General features: G+C 36.0%; 1 protein-coding gene across 7 annotated transcripts in view; it reads right to left on the reverse strand.

The window, feature by feature from the left end:
- NCKAP5 (NCK associated protein 5) overlaps nucleotides 1–16789 on the reverse strand; it is a 990571-nt gene that overhangs the window by 526956 nt on the left and 446826 nt on the right. For all 7 annotated transcript variants that reach the window (XM_063694774.1, XM_063694773.1, XM_063694772.1 and 4 more), the window contains one exon: nucleotides 11399–11462. In XM_063694774.1, coding sequence (XP_063550844.1) covers nucleotides 11399–11462 — 64 coding nt within the window. The remainder of the gene's footprint in view (nucleotides 1–11398; nucleotides 11463–16789) is intronic.

Here is a 16789-nt window from a genome sequence, read left to right on the forward strand (position 1 = left end):
ACACCTTATATAAAAATTAATTCAAAATGGATTAAAGACTTAAATGTTAGACCTAAAACCATCAAAACCCTAGAAGAAAACCTAGGCAATACCATTCAGGACATAGGCATGGACAAGGACTTCAGGTCTAAAACGCCAAAAGCAAAGGCAACAAAAGCCAAAATTGACAAATGGGATCTCATTAAACTAAAGAGCTTCTGCACAGCAAAGGAAACTACCATCAGAGTGAACAGGCAACCTGCAGAATGGGAGAAAATTTTTGCAATCTACCCATCTGACAAAGGGCTAATATCCAGAATCTACAAAGAACTTCAACAAATTTACAAGAAAAAAAATCAAACAACCCCATCAAAAAGTGAGCAAAGGAGATCAACAGACACTTCTCAAAAGAAGACATTTATGCAGCCTACAGACACATGAAAAAATGCTCATCATCACTAGCCATCAGAGAAACGCAAATCAAAACCACAAAGAGAAACTATCTCACACCAGTTAGAATGGTGATCATTAAAAAGTCAGGAAACAACAGGTGCTGGAGAGGATGTGGAGAAATAGGAACACTTTTACACTGTTGGTGGGACTGTAAACTAGTTCAACCATTGTGGAAGACAGTGTGGCGATCCCTCAAGGATCTAGAACTAGAAACACCATTTGACCCAGCCATCCCATTACTGGGTATATACCCAGAGGATTATAAATCATGCTGCTATAAAGTCACATGCACACATGTGTTTATTGTGGTACTATTCACAATAGCAAAGACTTGGAACCAACCCAAATGTCCATGAATGATAGACTGGATTAAGAAAATGTGGCACATATACACCATGGAATACTATGCAGCCATAAAAAAGGATGAGTTCATGTCCTTTGTAGGGACATGGATGAAGCTGGAAACCATCATTCTGAGCAAACCATCGCAACGACAGAAAACCAAACACCACATGTTCTCACTCATAGGTGGGAACTGAACAATGAGAACACTTGGACACAGGAAGGGGAACATCACACACTGGGGCCTGTCATGGGGTGGGGGAAGCGGGGAGGGATAGCATTAGGAGATATACCTAATGTAAATGACGAGTTAATAGGTGCAGCACACCAACATGGCACATGTATACATATGTAACAAACCTGCACATTGTGCACATGTACCCTAGAATTTAAAGTATAATAATTAAAAAAAAAAGAAAGTTGTCTTCTAAAATTCTTGCCTTATTTGAAAATGGAACAAACCAGTATAAAATCTCCATGATTCCTGGAAGAATGCTATCTCTGCCTCCGGTATCTGACTTGGAATAAAAGAAGGGAGGAATTTACCTAAATCTAAGTGTGGGAAGTCCTGGAGTCAGCAGGGGTTACCTGGAGGGCAGAGTGCTATACAAAAAGAATATGATCTTTGGGAATAGTATTTTTCCTTGAAAGAATCCTAGGAAAATCTAAAGGTTTCAAACTATTCCAACTTTTGAAAGATAGTTTAAAGTTGGACTAAATCAGCTATATAAATCCACAGCATTGTTATGAAGATTTCTTTGCAAATTCCTAGAATTTTATCTCTTTACAAGTGTTTTATGTGTTGGAATAAAAAAGAGGGTGTTTAATTTATTAACTTAGTTTTATGTAACCTTTTGCTCAACAGAAGTTATTGCTTTTTACAATATCTATTCTCTCTCTTTTACCTTCACAGTTTATGACCCTAGTGTCAGGCTTAGACATGCCTTCACTATCCCCAGATCATAAAAATGAAAAAACATATTCTCTAAAATTTCCCCTAGGAAAGCTAATATTTTCTTCTACTTTCTTGTGTCTTCTTTTCTGATGGTATTATGGTTCTATTTTTAATTTCAGCATTTTTATTTAAATTCTCTATCAGATTGATACTGATAAAATATTTTAAATACTCACAAAATGAGACATCAGTTAATACCATTCAGATTTCACAATTTTTAAACAGTTTTAGGATATCTGCTTCATCAAAACATTAAATAAATGGACATAACTGAAGACTCCCCCCCATCAGAGGTATCCAAATTTGGCGTGTGTTATTTCCATACATGTAGATTTTTTTATGTTGTTTTTAACATCCGCCAAGTTCACACACACAGATCAACTTCATTTTAACTGCTGGATATTATTTCACTGTTTGAAGAAATCTGTTTATTCATTTGTCCTCCTGAGGGGCCTTGAAATTGTTTGACTTTTTCATTTTTAGAAACAGTGCTAAAGAGTAAATCTTTATATGAGCCACGTTTTGCATATGTTAGTGATTTTCTAGGACTGAAACATGTAAGTGGAATTGCTGGGTCACAGGCTGTGTTTTGGCTTCAAGTTTACTGGGTAACAGAAATTAAAACACCCACTGACAATGTAGAATTTCCATTTCTACATATCCTTGCCTACTGATGTTTTCAGACTTCTAAAGTTTTCCCAAATAAATGGGCATGGGGTGCTAACCCAGTGATGTTTTGACTTACAATGTGCATTTTTCTGAAAGAGAAATTTCAATGTTTATTGGTCATGACACTTTCCTACCAGCTAGCTTTGCATATTTTACTTTTATAAGTGTTTTATTTATCCAAAATTTACTTCTGGCCATGGTGTTTGATAGCAATGAAATGGTATCATTTACTATATAAATTGTCACAGCAAGCCAGGCATGGTGGCTCACACCTGTAATTCCACCACTTTGAGAGGCTGAGGCAGGTGGATCCCTTGAGCCAAGCAGTTCTAGACCAGCCTGGGCAACATGGTGAAACCTTATCTCTACAAAAAAATTAAAAAAAAGATAGCCAGGCATTGTGGTGTGTGCCTTTAGTTCCAGCTACTTGGGACGCTGAGGCAGGTGGGTCGCTTGAGCCCAGGAGACAGAAGTTGCAATGGGCCAGGTTGTGCCACTGCACTCCAGTCTGGGTAACACAGCCAGACTCTGAAATTAGATAGATAGATAGATAGATAGATAGATAGATAGATAGATAGATAGATAGATAGATAAAGATAGACAGGCAGACAAAAATTGTCAGAGCAGCTTTTTAAAATTGTCCATTTTATTCTCACTAAATTGTAATTCTACTTCCATTATATATTCCTATATATGTGTGGGTCTACTTCAAGGTTTTTCATTCTGTTCTCTAGTTTACTTGAATATCTTTGTCCCAACATCACACTAATTTGCTTTACCTTCAAAATAAATCTTCAAGTGTAGTGGGACACCATATCCTCCCATTATCTTCCTTTATAATCATGTCATATGTATTTAAACTTATATATTTTCATAGTGATATTTGTATTAGCTTGCCAAATGCTGTGAAAACCTTCTTGGGATCCTCATTAAGATTACACTGAAAGCATAAATCATTTGGAGGTAAGCTGATATCTTTATGGTATTCCATCTTCCCTTCCATGAATATGCCATATATATATATCTCTTTTTATATCCATTAATAATTTTCTCCATCAATATCTCATACATTTCTTCTTAGATTTATTCCTATATGCCTTTTTTTACTATTTTAAATATGATAGTTTAAAACTATATTTTCTAAGGGCTGATGACTGATATGTAGGAATTCTATTAATTCATTTTATATACAGCAATCTTCTAAATTTTGACTAAAGATTCCTTTAGATTTTCTACTTAGACAATCATTACTTGCAAATAATCTAAACTATGCTTTTTGACCAGCTCTTATACTACTTTTCTTACTCCAGTAGCTAGGACCAGAAGTACAACAATAAAATGAGGCAATGACAGAAGGCATTCTAGTCTGGTTATGGTTTTTAAAAGGAATATTTCTCACATTTCATCATTAAGTACAATGTTTACTAAAGATTCTTAGTGGAGATATCCTTTATCAATTTAAGGAAATTTCCATTTTTTAAAACAATTATAAACTAATATTACATTTTGTCAAATATTTTGTACTATGTGTGTTGCAGGAAGTCAGGGACCCTGAACAGAGGGACCAGCTGGAGCCGAGGCAGAAGAACATAAATTGTGAAGATTTCATGGACATTTATCAGTTCCCAAAATTAAGACTTTTATAATTTCTTACACCTGTCTTTACTGCAATCTCTGAACATAAATTGTGAAGATTTCATGGACATTTATCACTTCCCTAATAATACTCTTATAATTTCTTATGCCTGTCTTTACTTTAATCTCTTAATCCTATTATCTTTGTAAGCTGAGAATGTACATCACCTCAGGACCACTATTGTACAAACTGATTGCAGAACATGTGTGTTTGAACAATATGAAATCTGATTGTAAAATGTGTGTTTGAACAATATGAAATCAGTGCACCCTGAAAAGAACAGAATAACAGCAATATTCAGGGAACAAGGGTGACTGCCTGCAGGGTCAGGCAGAATACAGCCATATTTTTCTTCTTGCAGAAAGCCTTTAAACGGATATGCAAGTAGGAGAAATATCGCTGAATTCTCTTCCCAGCAAAGAATAACCCTGGGTAAGGAATGCATTCCTGGGGGTAGGTCTATAGACTGCTGCTCTGGGAGTGTCTGTCTTATGCGGTTGAGATAAGGACTGAAATACGCCCTGGTCTCCTGCAGTACCCTCACACTTACTAGGATTGGGAAATTCCAGCCTGGTAAATTCTAGTCAGACCAGTTCTCTGCTCTTGAACCCTGTTTCCTGTTAAGATGTTTATCAAGACAATGCATGCACAGCAGGACATAGACCCTCATCAGTAATTCTAATTTTGCCTTCTCCTTGTGATCTTTATTGCCCTTTGAAGCATGTGATCCTTGTGACCTTCTCCCTGTTCATGCCCCCCCTCCCCTTTTAAAATCCCTAATAAAAACTTGCTGGTTTTGCGGCTCAGGGTTGTCATCACGGTCCTATCAATATGTGGTGTCACCCCTGGAGACACAGCTGCAAAATTTCTCTCTTTGTACTCTTTCTCTTTATTTCTCAGACCAACTGACACTTAGGGAAAATAGAAAGGACCTACAGGGCTTTTTTGGGGGCTGGTTTCCCTGATATATGTGTATTGAGATTTGTTTTCCCCTTTAATCTATTTCTACTGTCAATTATATTAATGATTTTTCCAATGTTAGGCAGTCATTGCATTCCTGGAATAAATACCACTTTAAATAAGCCTTATAAATGTGGGCTGGTACACAGCACCAAGATCTTGGTTTCAAATAACTCTGTCCATTAACAGGAACCAGGTGACCTTGGAAAAATTGCTGATTCTAAGACAGGGGTAAGAAATACCCAAGATAAGCCTGGAGCATCTTACAATGCCAGAAAGAAAGAAGAAGTGCTAAGAAAAAAAGGAAAAACAACAATGACGACAACAACAACAAAAAAAAACAAGACGGGAGCATGTCAGAAAGACCAAAAGCTAGGATAAATTGAGCCAAAAAATAAAGTAGTACTGCTTTACTATGCAAAGTATAAAATAAATACCAATGCAGTCATATAAATAAATGATTGAATAAATAATAAGGAAGAAGAGACAAACATCCCATGCAGGAGAATTCAAAATAATTTCTGTAGATATTCCAACCTCAATGAAGTGAAGCATATTTCCCATGTCCATAAGTATGTGTTACACATAGTGACTTCCTCCCAAAGAGTACAGGAGAGAAAGGGCGGTGGGGTGGCAAAGAGTAACTTTACAGCAGAGAAATCTGACAGACACTACTTCAGCCAAACGACCAAGATTCATCTCAACAGTGACAAGCTGGGCCAGGTGTGGTGGCTCATGCCTGTAATCCCAACACTTTAGGAGGCCAAGGCAGGCAGATCACTTGAGCCCAGAGGTTTGAGACCAGCCTGGACAACATGGCGAGACCCTGTCTCTACAAAAATAACAAAAATTAACAGGGCATGGTGGCTTGCACCTGTAGTTCCAATTACTCAGGAAGCTGAGGTGGTAGAAACTCTTGAGCCCGGCAGGAGAGGCTGCAGAGAGCTGACACTGTACCGCTGCATTCTGGCCTGGGCAACAGAGCGAGACCCTATCTCAAAACAAAAAAACAGTGACAAGTCATGTTGATAATATATACTTTTGATATGGTGTGATAAAAAATGGCAATTTAACTCATGGTTTACTTCCCAAAAATATACCCAAATCTAATCGTCAGAAAAACATCAGACAAATCCCAATGAGACAAATGCCACAAAAACCTAACCAGTACTTCTTAAAACTACCAAGTTATCAAAAACAAGGAAAGCCTGAGAAACTGTCAAAACCAAGAGAAGCTTTAGGAGTATGATAAGTAAATTTAATGTGTTTCTTGGATTGGTTCCTGGAGCAGAAAAAGGACATTAGTTACAACTACAGAAATCTGGATAAAGCATGGACTTCATTAATAGTGTATCAATATTAGCTCATCAACTATGACAAGTGTACTATGCTAATGTAAAGTATTCATAATAGAGAAAACTGGGTAGAAGATACACAAAAACACTCTAGACTATATTTTCAATTTTTCTGTAATAAAAAGTGTTTATTTTTTAAAAGTGAGTTGAGGATCTCATTTTCTATTTTCAGGACTAGTTTGCGTAACAGAACTTTCAACAGAAACGTATAAGCAGTCAAGTAATTGATGTAGGTTGATATGAGCATTTGTAATATGGTAAGGGTAGTAATAAAGGCTGCACTGTTCATTAAATGATGTTGAAAAATTAGCTATTAATTTGGGGAAAAATTTCTCTCTGATCTCTACCTCATGTCAAAATAATTCCATCTGAAATTTGCAAAAAATTACATTAAAAAAACTATAAAAGTTCTAGAAGATAATGAGAATGAATACCTTCATACTCTTGGGGTAGGATGGACCATTTTTATGCATACCAATATTGAAGACAACACTGAAGTGTTAAGGACAGAAGAGGCCTCTCAGTAAACTGAGCCAGTGATATTTCAGCACAAGCTGAAACAACCTCCCAGAATGAACAGAAATATAATCTCAGAGAGTTTGTAAAAAATACTGAACGGTAAGTATGAAAAACGGTGGTGGCATTTATTTCCTGGAAGAGGAAATTAAGAACAAAGAAAACAAATATAAAACATCTAGTATGCTGAGGAAAGTTGCCAAAAATAAAGATCTGAGTTAACAGAACAAAAAACCAGACAAAATTGACTAAACAAACAAACAAACAAAAAAACAGTGAAGTAACATGTCCAAGCTAACATTACTTAGGTAACTACTGGTGGGGATGGACTTTGGATTCAGGCTGGTCTCACTTTCAAGCTCGCATTACTTCTACTTCTACATATGCACTCACTTAGCCATTAAAAAGAAGTCATCTTCTTTTTAGAAGAAAATGCAGTGTGGTACCCTGTACTGGATCCTAGATCAGAAAAGGAGCATTGCTAGAAAAACTGCTCTAATAAAGTCTTAAGTTTAATTGTAGTAGTATACCAATGTTAATCTCTTAGTTTTGACAATTACACCATAGTTATGTAAGATGTTTAATGTTAGGGGAAACAGAGTAAAGGGTAGGCAGGTGTGTAACTTTTCTGTAAATCTAAAATTATTTCAAAATTAAAAGCTTATTAAAAAATAAAAGAAATCTCAGCCAGGTGTGGTGGCTTATGCCTGTAATCCCAGCACTTTGGGAGGTCAAGGCGGGATTACCTGAGGTCAGGAGTTCGAAACCAGCCTGGCCAACTTAGTGAAACCCCATCTCTACTAAAAATACAAAAATGAGCTGGGTGTGGTGGTGAGCACTTATAATCCCAGCTCCTTTGGAAGCTGAGGCAAGAGCATCGCTTCAACCAAGGAGGCAGAGGTCGCAGTGAGCCAAGACCGTGCCACTGCACTCTAGTCTGGGCAACAAGAGCAAAACTCCATCTCAAAAATAAATAATATAATATAATATAATATAATATAATATAATATAATATAACATAATATAATGTAATGTAAAATAAACCTCTCAAATTGCTGCTTTGGGACTATCTTAAAACTTGTAAGCGTAGAGATTTATTGCATAAAACCAAATTTTAAAGAGGGCATGCTTTGTATTGAAGATTTTGATTACAACAGGTTTGTTGATGACTTTAAAAATAAATATCAGCCTCAATTTAATTATATAGCTTTTCTGTAAAGACTGCTTACATAATTTCTTCTATACCATTTTTCCTTTCATGTGAATAAAAATATTTAAAAAACTGTAAACAGTAGTCTCTAAATACATATGGTGATCTAGTTGTGATGAACTGTTTTCCATTTCTGCTATAGATGTAACAAAAGTTCTGTGAAACAAACCTTGTAACAGCAATAATTAAATTTAAAGGATTAATAGAACAGCCTGATTTTTTAGGAGCTGTCAGATACTGAAAGAATCAGGACTTCAGAAATAAATGAATTCTAGGAGCAGAAAAGCTGAAGCATATAATTAAATAGAAAACTCAGAAGAGTTTGACTATGTAAAGGAACAGGGAGAAATAGTTACTGAGGAAGAGTGAGAAAAACTAAAATAAATTAATGAAAGTCAGGGCTTATGGTGTCTCCAAGGAATTGAAATGTGACAAATCATGGAATGGGAAGGGAGATGATAAGAATAAATATGAATAGTATTAAGTTCAATCACTTAATACTTAGGCCTTGTTAGAAGTCTTCCAATGGTTCCCATCTCTCAAAGCATGAGTCAGGGATCCGTTGAGACCTTGAGGGTGCACCGATTCCCCCCACCCTCCCTACCCCCCCCAACCCCATCACTTTTTTCTTTCTCTTTTACTCTTCACCTTCTCCCCTCACTCCTCTCAAGCCAGCCCTGCCCGCATGCAGTCCCCTGGCACTCCAGGCCTTTACATTTGCTGATACCCCTGCCAGAATCCCCCTCCCCCAGACATCCACATGGTAAAAACTCCTTCACCTACTTCAGGTTTTGCTCAGATATTAACTTTTCAGTGATTTACTACTATGCCTGTTCTATTTTATTTATTTATTTAGAGACAGGGTTTTGCTCTGTCACCCAGGCTGGAATGCAGTAGTATGATCATGGCTCACTGCAACTTCTGTCTCCTGGGCTTAAACGATCCTCTTGCCTCAGTCTCCCAAGTAGATGGGATCACAGGCGTGCACCACCACGCCTGGCTAACTTTTTATATTTCTGTAGAGCAGGGTTTTACTATGTTGCCCAGGCTGGGGTCAAACTCTTGAGCTCAAATGATCCTCCTCCAATGGCCTCCCAATACTATGCATGTTCTATTTTAAATGGTGAGCCCCTATAACTACCAATCTCCCCTACCCTGCTCTTTTATTTTCTCCTAGCTGCTTCTATGTCCTAACATTTTAATTACATTGAATATCTGTCTCACCAATCACTAGACTGTAAGCTGTCAGATTTTGCCTGTGTTCACTCTTTCTCCAGTGCCTAGAATAGTGCTGGGCACATAATAAATGGTTTTTTATAAACATTTGCCTAACCAATCAATACAAACGTGTGATTTTTTCATTACCATAATTAAAATTAGAATAATGAAACATTTGTAACTTTTCCAAAGTCATTTTTTGAGCAACTGGGCTTGTCCTTGTGCCTGTGTTTTCTGGGTATTTTCTACACTGAACTTCTATAATGTTTTAAAAAGGGGTTTTGTCTTTGTAAAAGACTAGACAGCTGTCTGAGATCATTTCAACTCAAGTACATTCAATGTCAGAGTGAGAAAGAATTAAAGTTCATTCTTTCAAGGCCTGTTCTTCCTGTGAGCTTAAATGAAATTTAGTTATTACCTGAAAGAGATTCATATCACGAAAACTTCACACGGGCAAATGCTCAAAATCATGATCCACTATGTTAAAGGAATCACAAAATTCCCACCTTCCCATTTTAAAGGTGAGAAAACTGACCTACGAAAGTTAAATTACTTCCTCATATTCAACTAGAACATTGCTGACAAAGTGGTGAGCAGGAGTTAGTCCTAAACAAAAGACTGAAACATTACAGAATGACCTAGCCCATCAACATTCTGAAATGCAGTGAAAAGTCCAGATTGGAAATGCTCAGTCCACCATCCAACTAGGCCTTTATTTTCTCCCTCTTGCTTCCATTTCATTGCTCAAAGATGCCCGTGAATGTTTCCTTATTTATTTGTTTGCTTTTGGGAAACAGGGTCTTTGGAGTGCAATGGCACAATCTCGGCTCGCTGCAACCTCCGCCTCTCAGGTTCAAATGATTCTCATGCCTCAGCTTCCTGAGTAGCTGCAATTATAGGTGCCCACCATGACGCCCAGCTAATTTTTGTATTTTTAGTAGAGACAGGGTATCACCATGTTGGCCACGCTGGTCTCCAGCTCCTGACCTCAGGTGATCTGCCCACCTCGGCCTCCCAAAGTGCTGAGATAACAGGCGTGAGCCACCACACCCAGACGTGAATGTTTCTTCATACCATTTGAACATTCAAGATTCTTTCTGCATTAAGATCCCTAGCAAAATAAACACTGTGATCACCTTCCTAAGTATTTTAGCATGTTCAAGGGCCACTGTGCCTTCCAGACCCCACTCAACATTTTGCCTCTTACTCTAGCCCTTTGATTTCCCTGTTGACAGAAGTATGAGGCCAGCATATTTTACAAATGTCTTACCCTTTTCAGTGGATGGCCTGTCAATTAACTCTCATGAAATCAAATGGAAGCAGCCTTCAGGGTATAAAAATGTGCTACTTATCTAATTCTTTTACTGAAAACTTGCACACATTCCATTGTTTTTCCATAAGTGGGGGAAAAAATAAATCTGGTGCTGTATTTTCGTTTCAGAAGTAGCAACAGCAGTTACTCCACGCATGCATTCCCCAGGTCCCCAGACAGTCATCTCTGATGTTATAAGAGGCACAGAGGCAGATACTTCGGCAAAGACAGTCTATAAAATGAAGTTGCTATGGACCAAAATAACTGTATTGATTTTTAGTACAATTCAAAATACAACGAAACATCAGTTTTCCAAATGGCACAAGCTGAAAAGGACAAGGAAAAATATATTGCAAATAGTGAAGAGAAGGAAAATAATAAAGACAATTACATTAGCAAACAGCTTGGTGTTCTTTTTTCAGAACACTAAGATGGCTGTTGTTTGTTTTTTAAGTTCAAAGAGCTGAGAGGTTTGAATTATGTTGAACTGTTGCTCATTTGTGGACATTGTGCCCACTGCTGGAAGTCTGACCTTCAGAAAACAAAGCCTTATAATCCTTGGACATGTGAACATCTTATTTAAAGCCTCATTTTTTTTTTCAATTAATATCTCTCACTCTGATGGCAAATGGCAGAGCTGTATAAATTCTATTATAAATACATCATTTGCCAAAATATCATTAAGTTTGCTGCAAGCAAATATTTTCCTTCGATATCCTTAATGAGGCAAAGTAGCTTTCAAGCCAGAGACCTCTGGATGTTGTGGAATGAGGGGACGACAGTCAGGACTTACCATGGCCCCCTCACTTGTTCTTTGGGCAACTTCTCGCTGTAGTCGGGCCACTGCCAACTTCTCCCTGAAGAAACAAAAACACATGATTAGTTGACCATTCTCAGGGAAGAGGCGACACTGGCATGGCCGTGAAACATTCTTTTGAGGTCTCTAGAGGAATTCCTTCCTTGGTTTAGCTCACTTCCTCCTCTATACTTTCTATAAATATTTAAACTGATTGGTCATGAATGCATTGTTTTCACTGAGTGTCATGAAAGACTTTTTTGCCATAGATTTTACAATAGCCAAATAAATGTTAAACGGTGAGTAGATGCTTTGCTTTTAGTTCATTAACATATATCACTCACAAATAAATTTTTCATGGCTATAGTATTTTAGTTGACTTTTCTCTATCAACTTTGCTTATGCATTTTTAATTATTTTTATTTCTTTTGTTGCTCTCCACACCAATAATATTAAGAAGCAAACAAAATATAACTCCTTACTATTTTTAAAATAACAATAGAAAATCATTTGCATGCTTGCTACATAACAGGCATCATGCTGGGCAATGCACCTGTTCTCATTTGAGCCTGACGACAATCCCATGGGTGATTTCACTATGCCCATTTTATAGATGAAGAAACTGAGGCCCAAAAAGGCTAATACACTGAGTCCTCAGCTGGTATATAGTAGTTTTTTGGAATCAAATTTTAGATTTCCTTACTTCAAAGCCTAAATAAAAAGTCTGCTTATCATTTTTTCAGTGTGTAGGTAATATAAGATGTAGATTTAAAAATCAGATTATTTATTTTAGTACTCCTTATTTAACAATGGGGTTCATTTTTAGATCCCTTATAATTCTGCTTTCACTTAAAATATATCCAATATTCACCAAAATTTTTAGAATACTTTTGTAAAGTGATAGATGACTGCATTTTGGACAGCTTTTCAATTGTTCTTTAAAATAATTGATTAGATGTCATAGGGGTAAGTGAATTCTTCTGGTAATCCCTAAAATGTTAGCTCTAGTAAGGATTTCCCCTGATATTCTTCTACTACTATACTACTATCAAGATGAGAAATTATTTGAGTGATATTTCATCCCTTAGTCTTCTCTTTGCCCAGGATCAGCTATATGCAAACATAAAGGACGCAGTTCAATCCCCAGAAAATTTTCCCACTGGGGAAAAGAGAAGTGAAAACTTCTTCCCTCCTAAGTGCTTGGATCTTTGAAATGCCTAGGACTACCAAGAAGACACGTGCTTTTGTCTGGTTGCAGCTGGGCAGTCTTTTAGTAGAAATAGTTCTCTCTGAATAAATACCTAAAGGCACAGACTAGAAGAAGGGAGACTAGACTAGGAGACATTCCAGGTATACAAGTTTTGGGAGCCTGTGGCAGCACCTGTGAGTACACCTGTAAGAAGGGGCAACAGAGTAGATATGAAGGAGCCACAAAGGGATGGAAGCCACGTGCCTCTGTAGAGAGGCCAAGTAATCAAGGCAGAAAGCTCCTGTGTGTTCTCTGACTCAAGTTCTGATGAACAGATCAAATAAGTTCAATGAAAAGAACAAATTAAGGGAACAAATAATTGAAAAAGAAGGATATGAGTGAATTCTGTCTTAATATGAAAATTAAACACATGAATTTATCTCTTCTCTCCCCAGAAACTGTTAAAAATGTAGTATAGAGGTAACACCGGCAAATACTTACAAAGTCAAAGAAAACAGGAGAATCACATACTCCATACTCTATGAACCAGCAATTCCACTCTGAGGTCTAAACTGAATAGAACTATAAGTATATGTTCACCAAAAGACATGTACCAGAATGTTCATAACAGCACTTTAGTAATCTTATAAGCTGAAAACGCACACACTCATTAACAATAGAATAGATATATCAACTTTAGCATAGTTACATGATGGAATACTATACAACACTGAAAAGGAATAATCTACACTTTAATCACAACAATGTATGGAATACCGCAAATATGCTGTTGAGTAACAGAAGCAAGTACAAAATGTATACACTTTATTTCCTATGTATATAAAGTGCAAATAGAAGCAAAACTCCTATACCGTTTGATAAGACAAGAAAAAGAAATAAAATACATGGATATCAAAAAGGAAGGGGTAAAACTGTCTCTATTTACAGATGACATTATTTTCTAAGTAGAAAATCTGATGAAATTTACTACACAACTTATAAGTGAATTTAGCAAAGTCAGAGGATAGAAGTCAATGAACAAAAATTAATTATATTTTACTAGCAACAAACAATTGGAAAATAAAATTTTAAAGCATCTCCTTCTAATAATGTCAAAAATTAAAACATTTAGCAAAAGATTTGCAAGACGGCCACACTAAAAACTACAAAACACTGCTAAGAAGGATTAAAGGAGACTAATAGAAACATATGTCACATTCACGGATTGAAAGACTTAATATTATTACACCGTCAAAATCTGTATCAAATAAATCTATAAATTCCTATTCACTGATATATATAACTCTACCAAATAAAGAGCAAGACTAGGTAACAAGAAACAAGAAATCCAATAAATAATTGGATTTTTTTTTCTTTTCTTGGTAAAAAGAAGCTCCTGGACAACAGCTATGTAAGAATCCAGAGAATAACCAATCTGGATTGTAGCAAGAGGATGGAGAGCCTCATGAGGATGACTCCAAGAATAAAACAAAGTTGAACCAAAATAAATTACCTATGTGTTTGTAAGTATTGAGAAGAGATGTAGAGTTTTATTTTAAAGCTTAAGAACAAGAAATTGGAACATGAAAACCTAAGCCAATGGCAGGAAGTGACAATTATTCATGCTAGTAAAAACAAAGTTATTCTAGAAATGCAATTCTAAACTTCTACTAGACTCAGCTGTGAATGACATTTATTTATCATTTTAATTATTAACTAAATTAATTTACTATTTAATGAAAAAAGTAGAGAAAGGGAAGCACAGAGAAACAGTTGGTACAGAAACACTAAATTCTTATCTTCCATAATAGAAAGATAATACATAATGTTTAAAAGTGATATAGAAACAGAAGTTCAGGCATATTATTCAGATACAAGGACGCAAAACTTAGAAGGTAGATCTAGAAGAAGGAGAGTGGCTGTGTCGGAGGAGTAAGATGTAGAGGTAGGGAAGGCAGTGTGTACATCTTACAGATGTTACCATTGCATTTGATTTCCAAAGTACGTGCATGTACTACTTTGATTAAAAAACTTCTCAAAACATGTATTTTTAAAAACCAACTGGCTCATGTTATTTTTATTAAAAACATTATAATAATACATTACTAGAAAGATAAAGGATAGATTATCCACCAACCGAACATTCAGCATCAAATGACTCATTGCCTCGGACCTGACAGGCACCTATTCAGAAGCTTTGGTAAATTAAGGCAAAATAAGAAGTCACTATAAGCAACGAGTCTTTGGACAAACGTTTTTAAGTACATACTGCAAACAGTTTAACATGTTACAGAGATATTTTAAATTTAAAAGTTTCTCTTTACTTTTTTAATGAAGTATAAAGTATGCAGAAAAATATCATAAAAGCACAGGTTGCTGAATAATCACAAAGTGAACATGTCCGTATTAGTCCCACCTAAACAAAAAAACAGAAACACTGCCAGAACACCAGAAGCTACTTTGATGCTAATGATAATTAACTTCCTACACCAATACCTGAATTCACTTGCCACACTCTTTTCTCTGTATACTGAAACATGGAGATATTTAACTTCTCATCTAAAGTATATTAAACACATTGTCTCATATTTTACTCGACTGTTTATTCAATATATTTTTCCTCTAAATAAGACCATAAATTCCTCCTTGACCACAACAGTAGCAACCAAAAATGATGATCCATTCATTTTTGCAGGTGGTCAGTTGTGGCGTAGTTAGTATCTTACTGTAACAGCCGGTTGCCTGAGTGGAGATTATATTTAGTTCATCTCTTTAACAACTACTAAGGCCCCTTAGTAGGAACAAAATAAATATTTGTGATTTGCTGAATGAGGAATCAGTTACAGAATCTAATACCAACTTGCCTGGTATAACAGAATTTTAAATAATATTACCGTCTTGCATTTACATAGTACATAATGCAGGTACACTGCACACATATACCCTGATTCCCACAGGGTATCCTCTGGTACTGTTTAACCACAAAAGCTTTTTTACATACATTCTAAACTTACGAAAAGTACAACTTCCACAGACCACCAGATAAATATCTGAGTAAGCTTCAACAGAGTAAATTCCTAAGTAAGAGCACTGAATGAGGGGACTGTAGAACAGTAGGTCCCAAATATTTGAATACTGAGTTCTCAAATATTTGATGCTTTTGTATGCAGAAAAACTGAGGATCCCAAAGAGATTTTGTTGTTATGGGTTATTATCTATTGATATTTATGACATATAAATAAAAATGTAATTTATTAAAATATTTATTAAATCACCAAAAAGCCAATAAACCCATGCCAACATAAGTAAAACATTTTTATTAAAAGTCATCCTAAACAGTAATTCCAAAACAAAAATACACTTTGCAAATAAAGGGAAAAAATAAATTTTGTGAGAAGTGTGATACTGCTTTAGAATTTTGCAACTCTCTTTAACGTCTGGCTTAATAGAAGACACGTGTATTCTCACATCTGCTTCAGCATTTAATCTGTTATGACAGAACATGTCATATGACTTCTAGAAAACTCCACTCATGGAAGCTGAGTGGAAAAGGCAAATATCATCTTAGTGTTATGACAAAAATAGTTTTGATCTTGCAGTTCCTTTGAAAGGATCTTGGAGATACCCAGGGTCCCAGGACCAAACTTTGAGAACTTCAACTGAAAGACAGATACAGAACTAGGAATGTAAGAATGTTCTAGAAAATTGCCTTGAATCCTCATTCTTAATTATTGAAGCTTCAGAGAAAGGTTTAATATATATGTTAATGGTATGTTAGTTTCTCACAAGAGCAGTGTAACATAAAAGAGACATTTCCAGGAACAGATCAAAAGCCTATCTTATCCCCACCATCCTACTAAATGATAAAAGAGTCCTAACACAGTGTAAATGTTAGGAACATCACTACTTTATGCTTAAAAGAGATGGCTTTTATAAACTATTAGGACTGTCACACTGTAATGTGCTTCTCAAATCTTATTAATTCAATCTGAAAGAAAACCATAATGGTTTTAGTCATTACATAGTTTTTAAAAAGGAAAATACTATATTAATAAATCATGAAATTTTGTAGACTGTCCACACGTTATATTCTTTGGCATTCAATAAAGAAGGAACACAATGAATGAATCAACACGAATGGGCTATCTCTAAAGGGGCAGCATTCTAGCCACTTGATTTGGTGAAACAGAGAGTAAAAT

Source organism: Gorilla gorilla, chromosome 11, assembly GCF_029281585.2.
Source record: "Gorilla gorilla gorilla isolate KB3781 chromosome 11, NHGRI_mGorGor1-v2.1_pri, whole genome shotgun sequence".
In the NCBI taxonomy this organism is placed as follows: domain Eukaryota; kingdom Metazoa; phylum Chordata; class Mammalia; order Primates; family Hominidae; genus Gorilla; species Gorilla gorilla.